This window comes from Lissotriton vulgaris, chromosome 3_1, assembly GCF_964263255.1.
Source record: "Lissotriton vulgaris chromosome 3_1, aLisVul1.2, whole genome shotgun sequence".
Taxonomy (NCBI): Eukaryota; Metazoa; Chordata; class Amphibia; order Caudata; family Salamandridae; genus Lissotriton; species Lissotriton vulgaris.
In genome coordinates this window covers 1,427,629,649-1,427,649,712 of record NC_141689.1, presented here as the reverse complement: position 1 = coordinate 1,427,649,712, position 20,064 = coordinate 1,427,629,649, and the positions used below count along the sequence as shown (strand labels likewise).

Genomic DNA, 20,064 nt, shown 5'->3' with positions numbered 1-20,064 from the left:
TTACTGTGTATCAGAGTTGTATGCCCTAGTCTCAGACTTCAGCCCCGCCAGGCACAGGAGAGAATGTGAGGTGTCTGTGGGGTGGAGGTTGCATAAGGCACATCTCCTTGTTCCAGGGACACTTTCTGATTGAGGTTAGCTGCACTTCAGAAATCGTTGGGCCGCTACCACGCCTGGCCGCGATTCATCTTTGATAAGAGCGTGGTATTCTTTCGCAGATTCAGAGTTCGTGAACGTTTTTAAAGCGCTTGTTTAACGTATTTCGTGTGTAATTTTGAAGTGGATTTTATTACATTCACCATATTAGTTTAGTAGATGCAAATATCTAAAACTTACATTTGAACCTAAAATAAAGCGAATCCAAAATGAGTTAAATGAAAGAAGCATTCCCATGGCTGATCTTAACAAGGGAATTAGATACATATTTTCATGGTCACTCCTGGGGACCAGAAAACCTTTTAGCCGGGGAACCAAGTAATCCTTCTTGTCATCTCTCCGAGCAGGAGGGGTCAGACAAGCCATCAATCACAAAAGGGCAACTTAGAAATCTTTTCCACAGTCCTAGAAGAGTAGCTGACCTTACTGTCAATTTACGACTTATCAGACAAAGGTTATTCTGAAGAATCTGTTAATAATATTTTGTTGAGCACCAGAAGAAGCAACGACGCAATATTTATAACTGTGCTCACAAGGTCATTGGAAATGAATTGCCTGCCATTTTGGCACTATTAGAAATACATTGATTTTCCAGTTTAGCATTACAATCTAACTATGTACGTTTTTTTTCCCCATTGTGACTTGTAGGTGTCTGTTCAGGCAGTTGATCCCATGATTCAGTCCTAGGAAGGTTTACTAAGTTTCTAATTGTGAAAAGATTGAATAATATTTATCCTAAAGATGTGTATAGTAACGTATACTATTTAAACACCTACTAAATAGATACAACTTGTGTATTAGCACTCTATATATTATTATTATTATTATTATTATTATTATTATTATTATTATTATTATCGTCATATTCAATATTATCATCACCATCAGTTTATAACTTGTGTATTAGCACTCTATATATTATTATTATTATCATATTCAATATTATCATCACCGGGAGGAGGAGCTTAGCGCGCATCCAAGGTGGTCGCGTGAGCTGAGAGCTCCCGAGACCCTCGCCGCCTCCTACATCTATCCTGGCACGGATCCTGTTTTTAACAATGGGTTATTGTAGCTATAACTCTCCTGATCTACTTGGCCTTTTCAAAAATTGAATCGGACGCCGGAAACCTGAAATACTCCGTCCTGACGCCTGAAGGCCTACACCGTGAGACAACCTGGGACTTGAGCATCCGAAATACCCGGGGGGTAGTTGAACAACAACGGCTGATGGAAGGATGCTACCCCTGGTCTACTTTCGGTTTTGATTTTCCTGCTCTCGTTCGATGAAAGACGGCTGCTCTTTGTTCTTGCCGGTCCATGAGACAACTTGCTCAACTGCTCCTGAACGGCGCCCTGCATTTTGACTTTTCGCAGTTTCTCTCCGTGAGGAGCCATTCGCACCAGGTCCCAAAAGCCCCTTTGGGGCGCACAGCTCAATATGGTGGGCAAACCTGAAAGCGATAAACGGACGACCAAGAATACGTCTCGGGGTGGTGCCACTCAATCCAACATCATGGATCGATATACGCGCCCCAAGGGTTCCCCCAGCGGGACTGGCAAAACTCCGGAGGACCTCGGAGGTGGCCCCCCAGAAACGGAGGAGTTGACTCTGCGAGATGTAATGGGCGCCCTCGCAAGCATGAAGTCATCCATGGGCCAGCAGTATGAAACTTTGGCCTCCAAGATCGACACAGTGGCTGTTGATGTCAGTTTGATCAGGACGGACTTGGCCGAAACCAATGAGAGGGTCAAGTCGCTGGATATCAAAACTGCCAGTCTTACCACCGACGTGTCCGACCTCCAGGCCGAGGTCCGGAACTTACGAACCTCGAGTGAACAGTTTGCCCGCCGGCTCGAGGATTTTGAAAGCTGCGCAAGGCGCAACAATGTTCGCATCGTCGGAGTTCCGGAGACTTCTGCTGAACAATCAACTGATCTCCTTGTGGAAGATCTGATTTTAAACCATCTTGCTCCTAGGGCCTCAGCAACTTTTTTGCGGTGGAGCGTGCCCATAGAGTTCCGGGAGGAAGATGCAAACCGGGTGCCACACCACGACCCATAATTGCTAGGATCTTCAATTTCAGGGACAGGGACACCATCTTGCAGGCCTCGAGGACCAACGGCCCCACGAAATTTGAGAACGCATCCATCAGCTTCTACCCTGACTTCACCCAATCGGTGCAGAAACAGAGACTGGGATTTACCGGGGTGAAACGTAGACTAAGAGACCTGGGCCTGAAGTACGCCATGCTCTTCCCTGCCCGGCTACGGATCGAACATAATGAACGTGTACTATTTTTTGATAGGCCGGAGGTGGTTAGTGATTGGTTGGACACTTTGTCAACGCAGTGGGACCATACGGAGCAACCTAGAGGCGCGGATGGAGGCCAGACGGACCAGGAGGAGTGAGGAGACCGGCGTGAGCAACTCCCATACCGCGTAGCGGTGCTTCGTCTTATTTTTGGGTCAATGACACTTTCACGATACAAACCCTGAGGCGGCGGGGGGATTGGGACTTTTCCTCCTCTTGGGGTGTTCCTTTTTCTTTTTGTAGATTCGTTTTTTGGGGTAGGGCGACAGGCACACTGCAAGTTGGGGTGGTTTTTTGTATTATCGCAGGGGTGCAGGGAGGGGGGATGTGTGTTTGGAGCTTTTTGGGGGAGAAGGGGTTCTTTCCTTTGTTTGAATTGTTTTAGAGGCTACGTATTGTTGTACATTTTAATCTCTGTGTCCTTCTCGGGGTTTGGGGGACCCCGCCAGTGCTTATGGGATGGGGATAGGGGGTTGAGAGTCTTAAGTTGGAATGTTAATGGCTTGGGGGACAGGATAAAGCGGGGGATAGTACTTCAATACTTGAAACGCCACTCCCCTGATATTGTACTATTGCAGGGAACACACTTGGTGGGGAACACGTTTCACGCTATGAATCGGAGGGGCTATCGGTTGATTGCACATTCTGGGTTCACCTCTGGATCGAGAGGGACTGGTGTTCTGGTTAGAACTTCCCTCCTCTTGGAGGTTGATGATACTGTCCTGGATGATAGGGGACGGTTCGGGGCCATTATTGGTAGATGGGAGGGGAAGACGATCTCCATCCTCTCAGTATACGTTCCTCCGGGTTTACAGACCACGACGTTTGCCGACCTGGGGAAACTGGTGCTGGAGCTCCCCGAAGGGATTTTGGTTGTGGGAGGAGACTTTAACTCTGTTGTTTGTGGCATGGAAGATCGTAGCCCTCCCAGAGATCTCACGCGGTCGCAGTCCTGCCTTGGTGGCTCTCTGGATACATTTGGGCTGGTCGATTGTTGGCGGATGTTACACCCTGGGCAAGCTCAATACACCTTCCATTCGGGGGCGCACGGGAGCCTCGCTAGGCTCGATTACATCCTCATGCCTGCGCCCCAGGCCGTATCGGTGAGGGAGGTCCGACATTTGCCCAGAGGCATCTCGGATCACTCCCCGCTATGGCTACTCATAGATCTCCATCTGGGAGCCGGGGGTCGAGTTGCCCCGATCAATCCTTGGCATCTCCGTAATCCGGAAACCCGGGCTGGTGTAGTTAAGGCTATCGACAATTACTTTGCAGAAAATGTGGGATCGGTGTCCTCGTCTGTGTCCTTGTGGGAGGCTTTCAAAACTGTTCTCTACGGGGCCAGAAGCTGTCGCTGATTGCCTGTGCTAAGAGACGTCATAATGAGGAGGTTGTGAAGCTAGAATCTGAATCACTGCCCTAGATGCCGACCTTGAGTCTGGGGTCACGCAAGATAAGGTGCATGTCTTGAATTTAAAACAGTCTGACTATAAAGCCTTGGTGACGGATGCTGCTAAACCCATGAGTCGCGAGCAACAGGGCCGTTTGTATGACGTGGGTGACAAAGCAGGGAAATTGATTGCATGGTTGGACAAGAGAGAAAGACTGAGTCGAGTGGTGCTGGTTGTTGAACGTGCGGATGGTGTGCGTGTGGTGGATCCACTGGAGATCGTGGAAGAGTTTGCATGTCATTTCCGAACGGTGTATGCGCCAGTCTCCGATAGGCCGGAGGAGGACTCGCGTCTTTTACTAAGAGATATCGCACTGCCTAGCTTATCTGACTCTGATAGAGAGCTTATGGAGGCGGAATTCTCCACCGATGAAATAGCGCTCGCTATTCGCTCCATTCGCTCGGGAAAAGCTACAGGCCCAAATGGTATACCCATCGAGTTGTACAAGTTGTGTCCGAACAAAATGGCGCTGTATCTTCGTTCGATGTTTTTGGAGTCCAATGAGAAGGGCTCGCTTCCCCGAGACCAGAGATTGGCGTCTATCGCCGTAATCCATAAAGAGGGGAAACCCCGTGAGCTGTGTACCTCTTACAGACCCATTTCACTTCTGAATGCCGAACCTAAGATCCTGGCGAAATTGTTAGCTAATCGATTAATTAAAGTGATTGGGGACCTGATACATCCAGATCAGTCTGGCTTTATTCCAACCCGCAACACTGCGTTGAATCTACGCTGTCTTCACGGCGTTCTTGCGAGGGCGGGGACATTGCGTGAGCCGGCCATTTTGATTTCTCTAGACGCCACTATGGCATTTGATACAGTGGAATGGCCATACCTGTGGGCGGCCCTTGCGAAGTTTGGCTTCGGGACGGTGCTCATTAGCTGGGTCAAGCTTCTCTTTGAGGAGCCTCTGGCTCAGGTTGTTGTTAATGGCAGGGTCTCAGATCCCTTCGTTCTTGGGAGAGGTACGCGACAAGGTTGCCCCCTGTCCCAGCTGCTGTTTGCTTTGGCTTTGGAACCCCCGGCCGCATGGTTGCGGTGGGAACCATCGCTCAAGGGTATCAGGTGGACCCCCGACTTTGAAGATCGCATATCATTATATGCGGACGACATTCTCCTTTACCTTACTTCCCCTCGGAAATCGCTGGGGGTACTGTTTGATGTCCTCAGCTCCTTTGGTAAGAAATCTGGTCTGGTGATCAACTGGAGTAAGTCCTGTGTCTACTCGCTCACTGATGATACACCACTCGTACCGCATAATTGCCCGATACAAATTTCACACTCCGGCTTCAAGTATTTGGGAATATATATCTCGCTTGACCCCGCAATTAGGTACCAGCGTAATTTGCTCCCTCCGCTTCTCCGGTTGAAAGCCGATGTGAAAGCTTGGTGTAGGCTGCCGCTGTCGCTTGTGGGCAGGGCAGCTCTATTCAAAATGATGTCCCTGCCTAGATTTTTGTATGCACTCCAAAACACTCTTGACCTTGTGCCCACCAGCTATTTCCTTGAGATCGAAAGCCTTCAGAGAAAGTTACTGTGGATCGGACGACCCCGTATTGCCTTGGCCAAGCTAACACTGCCTTGGTATGATGGAGGCATTGCGCTGCCTGACATCAGACGTTACTACTGGGCCTCCCAACTAAGCGCGGTCAATCACGCTATGTATGGCTCGGGTTCCAACCCGGCCTTCGCCATGGACAAATGTTTGCTCCCGGGAGGGAACTATCACAGGGCACTATATCCCAAGCAGTCGGGCAGGACGTTAACGGGACCCACCAAGGTGGCGGTGCAGATTTGGTATAGTGCGAACGCAGCTATGGGCTGGGCGGATATTGTCACTCGAGCCGCTCCACTATATGTTACTGAGAAGCTAGGCAATTTATGGACCACCAAGGGCTTTGAGAAATGGGACCTCATCGGTATTAGCAAAGTGGGGGATCTTTGGATTAAGGATAGGATAAAGACCTTCGATGAGTTAAAAACTGAATATGCGCTCAGCGATAGGGAATACTCCCGGTACCTGCAGGTCCGGCATGTGATTGGCTCGGTCTCCCCGACCGGTACCCTCATTCCGAAATCCTCACCCTTCGAAGACAGAGTGCTCAACGGTCACGTCCCGGACAGTACCATCTCTCTCATATATAAAAAACGGATAAACGACCGGACAGACCTTCTTCTACAGCTGCGGGAGGCCTGGACCAGCGATGGAATGGAGTTAGAGGATGAGGATTGGCAGGCAGCGATATCCTCTCCTAAGGAGGTGGCTATCCCGGCCCGTCTTCGACTGGTGCAACTTAAAATTTTACACCGCGTGTATGTGACAGGCCCCCGATTGTTACGTATGGGATACTCTGTGGATGGACTGTGTAAGCGTGGGTGTGGAATGATGGGTACCTTCCTCAATATTCTATGGGAATGCCCCGAGGTAGTATCCTTTTGGAACCGTGTGCATGACGTCATGAAAGAGGTAACGGGAGTTTCAATATTGCCTGAGGCCCGTAGGTGTCTGCTGAATGTGAGGGAACCCAACGATTATAACATGGCTCAGACACAATGGCCCACTTTAGGAAATATGGTCGCCAAACGAGACATTGCACAGCTGTGGGGGTCCTCGAAGGCACCCAGTCTGTCCGCCTGGTCAAAGAACATGGATTGGTGCATGTTTTGAGAAAAAACGGTGTATGTCGCACGGGGTAGACCCAAGAAGTGGGGGAGACTATGGAACCAGTGAAATCAGTATCGCAGAGAGATCTGTACTCCCCCCTTTGTAAATCCACCGGAGGTGCAGCAATCCCCTTAGCCTGATGTTCCTTCTGTGGTCTTGATTTTAGTTGATACACTGATTGCTTGCTCTCTTCCCCCTTGCCCCCCTTTTTTTAACTGCTTATAGCTTCATCTGCTGATACATAAGAATCTTTTAGGTGCGGTTCTCCCCCTCCCGGAGGGATCACTCATGTATATCATTCCTGTCTTGCCTCGTCAGTTATATATATTTTTCTTTCTAATTTATTTTGTTGGTTTCCCTTTTTATAAAACAAAAAAAGAAAAACCTTATTTCTCCTGTGTCTCAAACTGCATAGATATGACATGTAAGCTTAATCGCCGCCGGACCCCCGGGTTGCCGGCTGAAGCGCTGTGTACCTGCATTATCCTATGCATTTGTCTATATTGGAGACAGCCGGCCCTGGCGGTTGTATGCTTGCTACTGTATCATTATAACTGACAATTAAGGTTTTAAAAAAATATATATATATATTATCATCACCATCAGTTTATAACTTGTGTATTAGCACTCTATATTATTATTATTATTATAAATTGTTATTATTATTATCATATTCAATATTATCATCACCATCAGTTTATAAAGCAGGTGTTTGAGTAAATGAATTTAAAGGAAAGGTTCTACTGCTTGTAAAGTTTTGTGTTTTTCATAAAGGACACTGCACCATTGACTTTATTTATGTTTCGTTCTTCAGACTGAGACCCCTGAAGATGTGGAGGAATGGAAAGGCTTCATTCTCACAGTGACCCAGGTAAACCTATCAAATACAATCCTGTGATTTTACTGTCAGTCAATCGGTTTGCCCTGAGACCTTTGCATAGGAGATGTTTATCTGCTGAAATAATGGTATTCAACAATTTCTGTAAAGTATTAGTCAAGAGTAAAGGGCGGTACTCATGTGAGTGCATGATGTAGTTGAATTGCAAGATTGACCCATGTCATCTACTACTGATGACTTACGGTTTCTGGGGGGCTAGTTACTAGATTTATTTTACTATGGTACAAATTCTACCTGCCCAGTTACACAATTCCTGCACTTGGTCCAGTTGCTGGCAGTGCAAGGGCTGTTTTGGACATTAGTTGATGTCACTAAAGAAAGCTGATGCCTAGTGTGTATGTTTTTTACCCAGCAGACTTTCCCTTTTTCATCCTGGAGTATACAGGTCAGTGCCCCAAAACGCATATGCTCCAACTGGATCCATTAAAAATATTTGAAAATTGTAACATTTCCACAGGAAATAATTAATGATGTATTAAAATGAACTATGAATATAAAATAGCTTATTAAAGAGGCACCACATTATAGTAAGCTAAACAAACATCTACGGTCATTTAAAAGATATATATTGGACCACTACCGGAAACACTAAGCAAATGAATATCAAAACTGACTTCTTTATTAAAAACAGAATCACTTATATTGAGTAATTATACATTAGCGAAGCAGGATTTCATTTACCTCTGTTTCGCTGTTCTCTCCAGCACCTTTGATGTAGTTAACCATTCAAAAACTTTGATTGACATGGGTGCTCCCATGGATATTGTCACTCATCTCTCTCAGATGTACTCTTCTATGATTCGGGCTGGAGCGAGAGGGCACATCGAGATTTAGTGTTAAAAGAGGGATAAGGCAAGAGTGTGTTATAGCTCCCACTCTTTTTCCCTTTATGTGAATAGGATGACAAGGAGACACAGATGATAGATGCTGATGCACCCAAAATTGGATCTCGTTGTACCCCTGTGCTCCTATATGCTGACGATGAGGTGTTAATGCCCAGAACCACAAATGGTTTACACAAATTAATTGATGGTTTCGTCGCATATATGGAGCTTAACGACCTTAAATTAAATCTGGCAAATACCTACACTATGGTGTGCGGAAGAGGCAGATCCAAAAATAAATCATACTTTGATAGAGAACACAAATTATCAGATGTAACAACTTTATCTTATTTGGGTGTACTTTTCTGAAGTCACGTTTTGTTAGATCGAGTGAGGCTTTGTTTAGGTTTGCCAGCTAAGTCAGCAATAAAACCAGTCGGGAGATGGTGCATCTTTATTGGAGCAAATGCCCTCAGCCCTCTATGGAGCAATTCGCTGGGGGCTGAGGGAGCAAAATACTTTGCAAATACAGGAGAACGTATTGTCGGCTAGGCTACTTGCTGTATCACGTTCAGCCCCATTTTTATTACTCACAGGGAACTAGGTGTAATATATGTGGGAGATAAAATCGACCTGTCTGTGATTATTGGTTAGCATAACATTTGGAGCAAATCAAGTATAAATTTACCAGAGATTTTAATTAATGACTGCCCTTCGCTCGAGCACTGTAATGAAATTCCTTTGCTGGCGTACGTCAATAGGCTTTTTATGGAAATTGACGTAAAATTACAAATTAAGAATCCAGCGAACAACCTACAGTATGAGAAGAATGAACTAAAAGTTATTTTACCACTAAAAGTTCAGGCGAGAGGGAATTCAAAGAAATGAAGAAAATGTCAGTAAATAATTACCTGGAAGGGCCCTTACAAAGTGGATTGCAGTACTCTCTTTTGATGGTCACAGATATACAGAAACATTTTATTTTACCATGTTTCGATTAGGTATTGCATATCGTCTTGTAGCAATCCAAAAAAGAGACATATGGTCTAATAAACTTACTTGATGCCCTTATGATGGTGTCAGCCTACTCCTCAACATATTTTATATTATTATGTGATTTTTATTGCCAAATCAGGAAACGTGTTTTACGCCCGATCCTATTATCGATGATTTTTTCAATGCATCAGGAAGCCTATATTTGAAAGATTCCAACAATGGAGAATTAAAGTTACAGCTTCTTTTTCAAAACCGCCGCAGACAGAATGCATTGATCATGATATATTCAACTCACAATTTATTTTGGATAGCAACTGTTTTAAATATTTTTTGGAATGAAATATTTAATAATTGGTTTTGATGACCTATTCCAGTCCAAGGAATCACATTTGATTTGTCCCTTTCAAAGAAAGAATGTTGTTAAAGCACTAATACGGGGGGGCATCTGAATTGAAACCTGAAAGCTAATAGAGGTGAACGTTATAGGTGATGATTCCCCATAACCAGGGTAGTGATGCGTTTAGTTGCATACATAAGTAAAGCTGTTTATTTGTTCTGAAAGGAGGAGTCGGCATGAGAATGATAATGTACCAGTAGCTGTTCATGGTGGGAGTGCTGCGGGTGGTGGGGCGGGGCTGGGTGGACCAGGGTGGTGGGTAGTAAACTATGGAATATGGCCCAACGGAGGAGAGTAAACAAATAAATAAATAAAACAAATTTTGTTGCCTGCGCTGCATCATATTTGGCAATGCAGCGCGCGCAATGAGATTTGTTTTATTTATTTGTTTACTTACCTCTGTTCTGCCATATGCCATAGTTTACTACCACCCACACTGTTCTTCCCCCGCCCCGCCTCAGCGCCAGCAGCACTTCCACCACCGGCCGCTACTGTAATGTACTAGCAATAGACCAATCATTTGGCAATCACTAATTATTTGTCCTCTAATGATTGATGGTTCTTAAAGGAATAAGCAACATAGATCAATAGTGACTCTTTTGGGCATAATGATAAATAGCAATTCACTGTAAAATATGAAGTTCTGCCCATAATTTGGAAGGCAGTATTGCCTTGCATGTGTGTCTGTTTCGTTGTGCATGAATGTGTGTGTGTGTGTGTTTGTGGGTGTGTGTGTTTGTTCCTGGTGTAGATTTTTCCATGATTAATAGCATCTCGTTCCCTACATGTTGACTAGCCTACATATGACGGGGATGATGGTACACACCCATAGCGTAAGGTAGCCCTGGCATATTGGTTGCCATTCTGTGCATGTTGAGGGCACCTCAGGTATGATGGAGCCCAAAGGAACACATTATTGGCCTTTTGTGGGAATCTGTGTTATGATGCTGACTATTCTGACCAAGTTTGTAGGCAAATACGGCTTGATGATATCCAGTCTGGAATAATGTGGGCCATAGCATGGTCACTTTTGGCATACTGTGAGTGTTTTTGTTATGGTGGAACCCCGCGTTGTTTTATTGGTGCCCATTCTTGACATATTGTGGGTTTGGTAGACATATTTGAGCCCATCCTTGGAATGATGGTGGCTTTTTCAGAATTGTTGCAATTTAACCACTTTGTACCATCTTTAGCTGCATTTTTCCAGCCTTTGACCTAAAACTGGCATATTGGTGGCAATGTTTGCCGTATTGTGAGCATATCTGGCATGAATGGGCCAATTCTGGGGTAAAGGCAAGCAATACATGGCATATTGTGTGCATCTTTCGTATGATACACTCCCCCTCCCACAAGGAGTTTGTCCATGTGTGGCAATGATACATATGAATATTGGTGAAAATGACAAGCTGGTGTTTGAGGACCAAACATGACTTAATTAAAATGATCAGCTTCCATTCAGTTTTAATTAAACTAAAAATAGTAGTTTTCATTAAAATGGCAAGCATTTGTTAGGGATGATTTCATTTGGTTACCCGAAATTAAAGGTTCATATTTAATGTCAAAATAATTTCGGAAACCAACAAATTGATGTTTTAAAACTAATTATCCATGCGGAAATGCGTACCAAGGTTTTTCTAGATGCCTTTAAATCAGGGCCGGACTGGGACCTAAAACCGGCCCAGGCAAAGCGCTTGGCCAGCTCCCCAGGGGTTTAGGGGTGCGGCCAAGCTGTTACCAGGGCTGGTTTCTGCCAATTTCGTTAAAGTGGCCGATATTGCAGCGATGCTGCAAAAATGGCCCTGTAACAAAATCGGCACCCAGGGGCCCAAAACCGGCCCCCAACCATGGTGACCCACCGGGGAAATGCCCGTTGCCCGCTATAGCCAGTCCTGCCCTTCTTTAATACGTGTAGCTTGTGATCCAGCGTGGTCTGTTTGCTTCCTCAGTGCAAAGCGAAGCGGGTTTCTGCACCCCGCAAAGTGCAGGAATACCTCTGTCTTGCCCTTTAGCACAACACGAATGTGAACAGCAAGCAGTGATAATCATAAACGCAATGTACTCTAGGTAATAAACTGGCTATGAAGAAAACAGAGAAATATTAGACAACGTCACTCTATCACAGGCAGACATGGACACAGCGCCAGGTTCCAGTGTCTCATCAAACAAAAGCAAGCCTGTTTCATCTGTTTAGTAGACACTGAAGAGAAAATGGCGCATTGTGTGTCCCATTCTCACCAGACGGATTGATATTGCAATAACTTAATTGACAGAAAAGAGAAAAAACTGCAATTTTGAAGCAGTGTTTAAGCCACTATTTTAAAAAACCTGAAAACTATCAACTGTGCTCACAGAAATACATACATATTAATTTTATTGCTATCCGTCAGCAAACATGACAGGTATAAAAAACAACATGTACAAATTAAAGGATAAAATGTAATCAATGAAAAAAATTCCTCCCAAATCTCTGTGTTCAAAGAAAGAGACACTACCGGTGCTCCCAGGAGCTATGTTTCCTTTTATGGGTAGTTCTAATTTCCATGGCCTAGATTTAGGTAATTGTCTGCTTACCGTTTCCAACTGAATTTGAGTAAAAAGAGAGAACATGATATTTTGACGTGACTTGTAGTAATCGCCCTCGGATGTTTCATTGCCAATTATACTACAAATACAAAGTAAACATAAAAATAATGCTGATAATAATAATATACACCTACAGAGAGCACTTATAGCTCAAAAGGTATGAAGACATTAATAGAGAACTAGCTTTTAGAAAGAGCGGTAGGTCGAAGAAAGAAAAGTTTGAAGAAGCTTGCAGAGATACAGACTATTTGTTTCTGCCTGTGACTGTAAAGAGAGAAGATTCCAAGCTAGAGGAGCCAGGAAGAAAAAGGATCTGCCCCCTACCCTGGCCTTATTAGTTTTAGGCTCTCTAAGCAACAGTTGGGAAGAAGAGTAACGATCCTCACAGACTAACAGATGGGGGATCTTCTTAGGGAGGTATTTACGGTAGCTGGTGTCAGGGAAATGTAGTGGGACTGTGTGGGGGGAGGTGGTGCCTGTAACAAAACAAACAATAAAAAAACAAAAAACTTGCCACTCTTCTGCTCCTCTGGGCACAGGCTGAAGCTATATGATATCAACAAGGACTAGCCAAGGGTTACCTATGTAGGACTCTATGCTGTATTTATCAGCAGGCACCTAGTAGGTGTTCATGAAGCCCTCACCCACCAACCTAGTTGGCGGCATGCCTCATCATCGGGCCCACCCAGTGACACCTAGCGTGTCCCGGGTGTGCTACGACGCCTGATTACAGCGGAGCTGGTATTTTACTGAGAGTGCATTGTGGTGAGTGAAGAGGTGAAGATTAAAACTGCTTCAGGGTGATCCCAGTACCCGAGGGTAAATGAAATGTAATGACTGGGTCTCCATGAGCATTTAAAAGCAAGGTAGTGGGACGTTGTGGTGGTGAAGTTAAGACCACCTACGTCCAGTGTAGGTCGACATGTTTCAGCCAGTGCCTTAGTTATGCCGGCTTTCCTCAGGACCATAGGATAGTGAGTGCAAAGATAAAATTATTATTTAATTCTATTCTTAAGTGAGTGTTATCGAGTATGTACGTAGTAGGTATGTAGTGCCGCCATCATCCTCCGGACCCTGTAGGCATTGACCGACACTCTCGGTCAATCCCCTTGCTGATTCACTCCAGGAGGCATACCAGGCAAATTGCCAGCGTATGCTTGATGAGGGAATCCCCTCATACACTAAGAGCACCTTAGCGAGTGTGACACATAGTCGATAACACTCACTTAAGAATAGAATCAAATAAGAATTTTTATCTTTGCACTCACTATCCTATGGTCCTGAGGAAAGCCAGCATAACTAAGGCACTGGCTGAAACATGTCGACCTACACTGGACGTAGGTGGTCTTAACTTCACCACCACAATGTCCCATTGCCTTGCTTTTAACCGCTCACGGAGACCCAGTCATTAAATTTAATTTACCCTCGGGTACTGGGATCACCCTGAAGCCGTTTTAATCTTCACCTCTTCACTCACCATACTGCACACTCAGTAACATACCAGTTCCGCTGTAATTAGGCGTCGTAGCACACCCGGGACACGCTAGGTGTCAGTGGGTGGGCCCGATGATGAAGCATGCCACCAACTAGGTTGGTGGGTGAGGGCTTCATGAACACCTACTAGGTGCCTGCTGATAAATACAGCCTAGAGTCCTACATAGGTCACCCTTGGCTAGTCCTTGTTGATATCATATATAAACCCCGGGGATCCGGACAAGCTAGTTAGTCCTCCCTCTCTCTCTTGATATACGCACAGGCTGAAGCTCCCAGACTCTCCTGCGGCCAATCCAGATATTGCTCTCATACCCATGAGAACAGTGTCGGGATTGGGGGCCGAGTGATTTGTTTTGTGCTCCATCGGGAGCTGGGAACCTGTGCCTTAGAGAGATGTCAGTGCGCATGACGGTGTGGCTGTCCTAAGATGGCCGGCCAAACCGTCATACACATTGACAGCAGTGCCCACCTCCTTCCCCTGCTGCAGTGCTGTGGCCCCACCCTCCCAAGGCTCTGCTACAGGACGAAAAATAAAATGATCATCATTTTATTTTTCGTTTGCCTCTGCAGGCAGGGGTGCGATGCTCCTCCGCCATAGTGGAGGAGCTGCCACTGAATATATATAGAGCCATATCCATAAACTGCTCTGTGACAGATGGACAAGACCTTGAAAATAATGTGTTTTCTCTATTCTGTGGGGATCCAATGTAAAACAGCTAGCACACTTGAGATAAAAAAAATACGAAGAAAGTTAACAAGAAGTCGAGCAGCAGGATTATGTACTAGCTGTAAATGATGGATGGGTTATTTGGTATGTCCAAGCTAAAAAGAATTTGCATGGTCCAGCCTTGAAATGATCAGAGTGTGTACTTGTAGTTTACAGAGTTCGGGCAAGATAAACATCTTAGGATCATTCTTGGGTAGTAAAACAGGTGAAGAAAACCTTATTTTTCTGAGTGGAAAAAAAATGAAGAGAATCCAAATAGAGTCCCAAATGAATATCTTTGTGGTCAGGAACAGTAGAAGAGACCAGTGTATCTGGTCACCAATAAGTTTTCCATCATTCTAATTTTGGTTTTATCTGGATTTAGCGTAAGGCGATTACGTTTCATTCTTTGCAAATTTCAAGGAGGCAGGCAAATGTTAGCTTGGGTCTGCTAGAAGACTAATCAATTCCTGGCACTCTGTGTGCCATCTGCATAGGCTATCATTGAAAAACCAATGTCTCAATGAGGAAGACAAGAGGAGCCATTAATTAGCTGAAAACTCAGGGAGGAACACTGAGCCACAGCAAACATAATAGGTCGAAGGTCTGACTGATGAGAAGGAAGACAGACTACCAGGAGGCGATCAGAAACAAAGTATTTCAGCCAGGAAATAGATCCATTATGAATGCACACCAGTGATTGATAAGAATGGGATGGGTCACTGTATCAAACACTGCCTGCAGGTCAAGGAGGACCAAGGAGGCATGCGTACCTGTTCTGCCATGAGACTGTGGTCATGGGGGACCGACAGCAGGCCTGAATCAGTAGTGTGCCTTTGTCTGCATCCTGATTGAATGGGATGAAGCTCACCATTCGCTTTGAGAAACACAGAGTTGCCCATTAGCATGTTTTTCTCAAATTTGTGAAAGAAGGTAAATTTAAAAAAAACAACAAAGGTTGGATAAGAAGGTTTATTAAGCTAGGGAATTGCCAATTCTTTTTTTCCGAGAATCGGGAAGTATGGCAGAAGTGAGAGACAAATTACACATATACGTAGGTAGTGTGCTGATTCAGTGGCACGCCATAAAATACGAGGAGGACCACGGTCAAGCAAAGATCCAGAGCAGATTTTGATTGTTTTGGAATATGACTGGCTGTTTGTGCAAGGAATGTGGAATGGATTGAATTGATAAACAAGTACCATATTGTGTGTTAAAAGGAAACCTGGGCTTGCAGCAGAGTACACATTTATGGGTTTATCATCGTGTCAACACCGGCTGTTGACTCCAAGTTAGGGCATGATTGGGGGCATGTATGTCGTTACAACGCATGCTTTTTCCACGCATGCCTTTACAATGCAGGTTTTACAACGCAAGTCGTTACAACGACTTGCGTTGGGGGGCGCTGGATAGTGAATAGTTTAATTTACTATTCCAACTCCAGTCCCCGTGGATTGTAGGGAAGGTTTTGGATAGTAAATAATCTAGTCCCTATCCTACCGCGCCCTCCAGCGCAAGTCGTTGTAACGACTTGCAATGTAATTCCTGCGTTGTAAAGATACTGCACGGAAAAAGTTTCGTTGTAAAGGATGCTTCCCTGATCGGGGCGGCCTGTTAACTTTGGTCCCTGTTTCATTAGAAAGCAGGATTTCTAAAACCTATTGTGATCCACCCCATTTTCAAATGATATGCCTGACCTTTGCTGCTAAGCAAACAATTTTATTAGCAACTTTTCTCTGAATAATTTTAATTATAACACAGATATAGACAAGCCACTTGTTTGGACTATCCGTAAGGCACTGGGAGAGTTAAAGGGGGAATTATGTTGTAATCAGGGTGGGGGTTTCTACAGCAGGCTCTGCTCAATATCGAGAAATTATTTTTGTGACATGACTTGGTGTGGCAATATGGATCAATTGTTCTTTGAACATAATCCGTGTGGTGAAGTTCTAAACACAATCATGAGCAAGTACTGCCACGTGATTTCATTAGATCTTACATCGGCTCCAACCCAGAAATATATTACTTTGATTGGAAAGGGTTCGGGACGCATGACGGATTTTATTGCTATTTTAGAGAGGTGTAGTAACAAGGTTACCCACTTTTCCATCCTCCATAATTGAATAAGTGACCACAACCCCTTGGCACTATGTATCCTAAGGGGGCCATGCACAGAAACAGAATACTCAACCTATTTTTCCACTAGGTACCAGGAACACCAAGGGTATTCTGCAAAAACGGGCCACTGTGGATTCTAGATACTTGTTAACTGAGGTGTGTCTTGAAACAGGGATCAGCTGATGATGTGTCTTGAGTTTGGGCTAAATTCCTTGTGTTTGCTTATGGCGTACGAGGCGGTTAGTAAAACTGTGACTGAACTCTTAACTATTACAGCGTCTCGCGGGGAGGCTAGAAGCCAGAAATGGTTTGATGAGGCTTGCACCTAAGCACCTAGATGTCTAAAGAGGTCAACAAGGGATGTAGAGGAAGTGAGGCTATGCAGACTGAATTACAAGCAGGTGAACAAGAAGAGAACGATAGCTATAAAGCCGAAAGTCTGGGTGCAATTGCGAGAGGATAGCAGTTGGAATGATACTTTCCTTTTTTGGAAAACGGTAAATGCCCCTATTTTTGGAGACCGTCATTTATGGACACGATCATCCTTCCACATATGTTGGTTGAGAGCTTTTCAAAGGTGTACAATAGTAGCATAAAATCGGATAGTTCATTCAACCCAGCACTGAGTTACGGTATCTGGGGCAGTAGAGATTTTACACCTATTACTTTAGAGGAGGTAATATCTGCAATTGAACACTTTCCAAGGAACGATCTATTCAAAGATAATATAAAATGAATCGTTAATACCCTGAGGAGTTGAGTTAATGCAGGCCCTCCTAAGTCATGGTTTAAGTCCATTATTGTCCACATTTACAAGAAGGGTGACAAAGCAGAAGCCCGCTGCTATTGACTTGACAGTGAAGGTAATGGGCAGAGTGTTACTAGATCGACTAGAGGACTGGGTCATATAAAAAGGAATACATTCCACCATTCAGAAAGGGTCTAGGTACCATATATCAATGCCTGAACCTTCATTTAATTATCAGTAGGTATATTAAGGCAAAGAGCGGTTGTTTGTAGTAGCATTTCATGGACCTTAACTCCACACTCGGTTGTGTTAACTGAGGAAAGCCATGGGGGAGGATGCTAGAAATGGGAGTGGATGTCTCAATTGTGCATTTTTATGCCAACTTAATGTGGATGTCACTGGGTGTATTCATTATGGGCATAATGGTGAATGCACAACCACGATCAAGCATGGTGTGAGGCTAGGGTGTGTTTTGGCATACTTTCTTTTTTATTTCTATGTTAATGATCTCCATTCATGTATGGGTATGGGTCAAGGAGAGGCGGATATGCCTAGGGTGGGAGTAAGAAGCCTCCCTAAATTGCTATATGTAGATGATTGCATTCTAATGTCAAGAACAGGAGTGGGTCTTCAAAGGCTATTGGACAGATTTGTGTTGTTTATGAGTGACTTAGTTTTGGCAACTAATATAGCTAAGATGAAAACCATGGTTTGTGGGCATGTATCTAGAAATATGAAATCACACTATATTAATAGGACCAAACCTGTTTGCGTTCCAACTTTCACTTATCTTGGGGTACCTTTTGATAACAAGTGTAATTGGGTGCATTTAATGAAAGTGAGGAAAGCCCAATTTGATCTAACCATAGAAGCAAACTTTAGGTTCTCTGCAAAGTTTGGTTCTAAACCCTTAGATCGGAAGATTAATAGCTAAAAAGCATAATGAATTTTTGCGCTGGTGTTTGGTGTTGATAAATGGGGAAATTGCAACACAACACACTCATGTTAGTGAGAATGTGTTCCTGAAAAGACGTATCTCTCCCTACTAGTGTGTCCACCTAGTCTGCCCCTCGGAACTAGGTTTAGAAGATCGTGTCGAGTAAGCAGCACTTATGCTATGGCTTTCCTTCTGGTCAAAATCCAATCCTCTTCTCAACCAGGATATAATCACTGATTGCCTTTGGCATGATTATGCATGCAATATACCATGGCTGAAATATGTCAAGGACCATTTCTACACGTTAGGGAGACCCGAACTTTTCAAAACTCCACAGGGTATCAGTGCTTCAGCTAAAGCTCGATTTTAAAACAGAATTACCTACCATGTTGGAAAGCAGACGAGAAGCCGGAGAGTGTAGCAAGAAGAGAGGGGATGCCCATCAAACTATAATTACGACTAACTGCATGGAGCCCTATCTATATCTTTCTACCAGAGAAATTACCTGGTTAGGTTCACATTTAATTTAGCCTATCTCCTGGCCTCTTACCCAAAAGACGTTTACAGAGAAGTGGGCCTTGCATCATACCCATGTGATTCACGGTCAGCAAAATCCATGCTAAATTTCTTCATTTTTTCGTGAATTGTATAACAGTATTAATCCCATTACTTAGGTCCCTGAACATCAGAAGAGGTAGGGTAGCTTTACTTCACCTACAATTACTGCAATTGTAATTACTCTATATAATGGGTCATTAATTCACCTCGGCTGCTGTAAGACTGAGTCATTTGGTGGGCAGGAAATGTTTTAATCCTGTTTTATTCATTTTAACATGTTTTCAGTATTCATAATGAGCTGTATATAAATGAGTTTTTTGATGTACAAGGGGATGGATTATTTTTGTTGCCACTAATATTCCCCCTCTTTATGCACAAGTCACTTTATGAATTAACTTTTATAATTATTTTCGGATATAAGAACTATTTGATGCATTATGGGTTGGATTACTCGTATGTTTTGTTAATAATCCCCTTTAATGCACAAGTCACTTTATGAATCAATGTATTCAATCTTTGTCTAAATTGTTGCTGATTTTTAATGTCTGCATATTATTGGTTGGTGTGTTATGTACTCTCTTATGGTTTCAATGAGCCGAAAATAGATTGATGATGATGGTGATTTAGAGCACACAGAGTTAAGGAGTTTGACTGTATAATAATGGGTAAGAGGACAGGAGTTACAATTAGATTTATACTCCAAGGAGGTGTATCTTTAGCCAGCGTAGTCATGCAGCTGTTGGTAGGAAGAACAGCATTTTAACTATTATTTGAATCAGTTTTAGTATCAAATAAAGTAGCTCATATAGTTTCACTTTTGGTGAGAAAAAAGTCAGACTAATTTGTGACCGATTTCTAAAATGGGTTTAACTGATGCGCTTATCAATTCAGATAAAAACAAGTAAGCCTTGGCAAGACCAATAGGTCTGAATGGTGTATGGTAATATGAATCTTTACGTAGATAGCACAGGAATGGATATGGATTTTCTTGGGAGTAAATAACTGTAGAATGATATTGGTGTAGGTTGAAAGGTCAGGGGACAGATGCACTGTCAAGCCAGACCTAAAAATCCTTGCAGGTTAATGACTACTCTCCTCCCATCTCAGCTGCTGCTGACCGCGAAATACACCATACATTATCTAGTTAGCTAAGACACTTTAATACCATTACAATGTCATGTGTGCACCCCTGATCGTTCAAGCTCAGGCAGCTGAATAAATA

At 43.9% G+C, this 20,064-nt stretch overlaps 1 protein-coding gene across 1 annotated transcript in view; it reads left to right on the top strand.

Moving 5' to 3' along the window:
* The window catches only part of STAP1 (signal transducing adaptor family member 1), a 512,237-nt gene that overhangs the window by 220,770 nt on the left and 271,403 nt on the right, over positions 1-20,064 (top strand). The window contains exon 4 of the mRNA XM_086961918.1: positions 7,398-7,454. Coding sequence (XP_086818044.1) covers positions 7,398-7,454 — 57 coding nt within the window. The remainder of the gene's footprint in view (positions 1-7,397; positions 7,455-20,064) is intronic.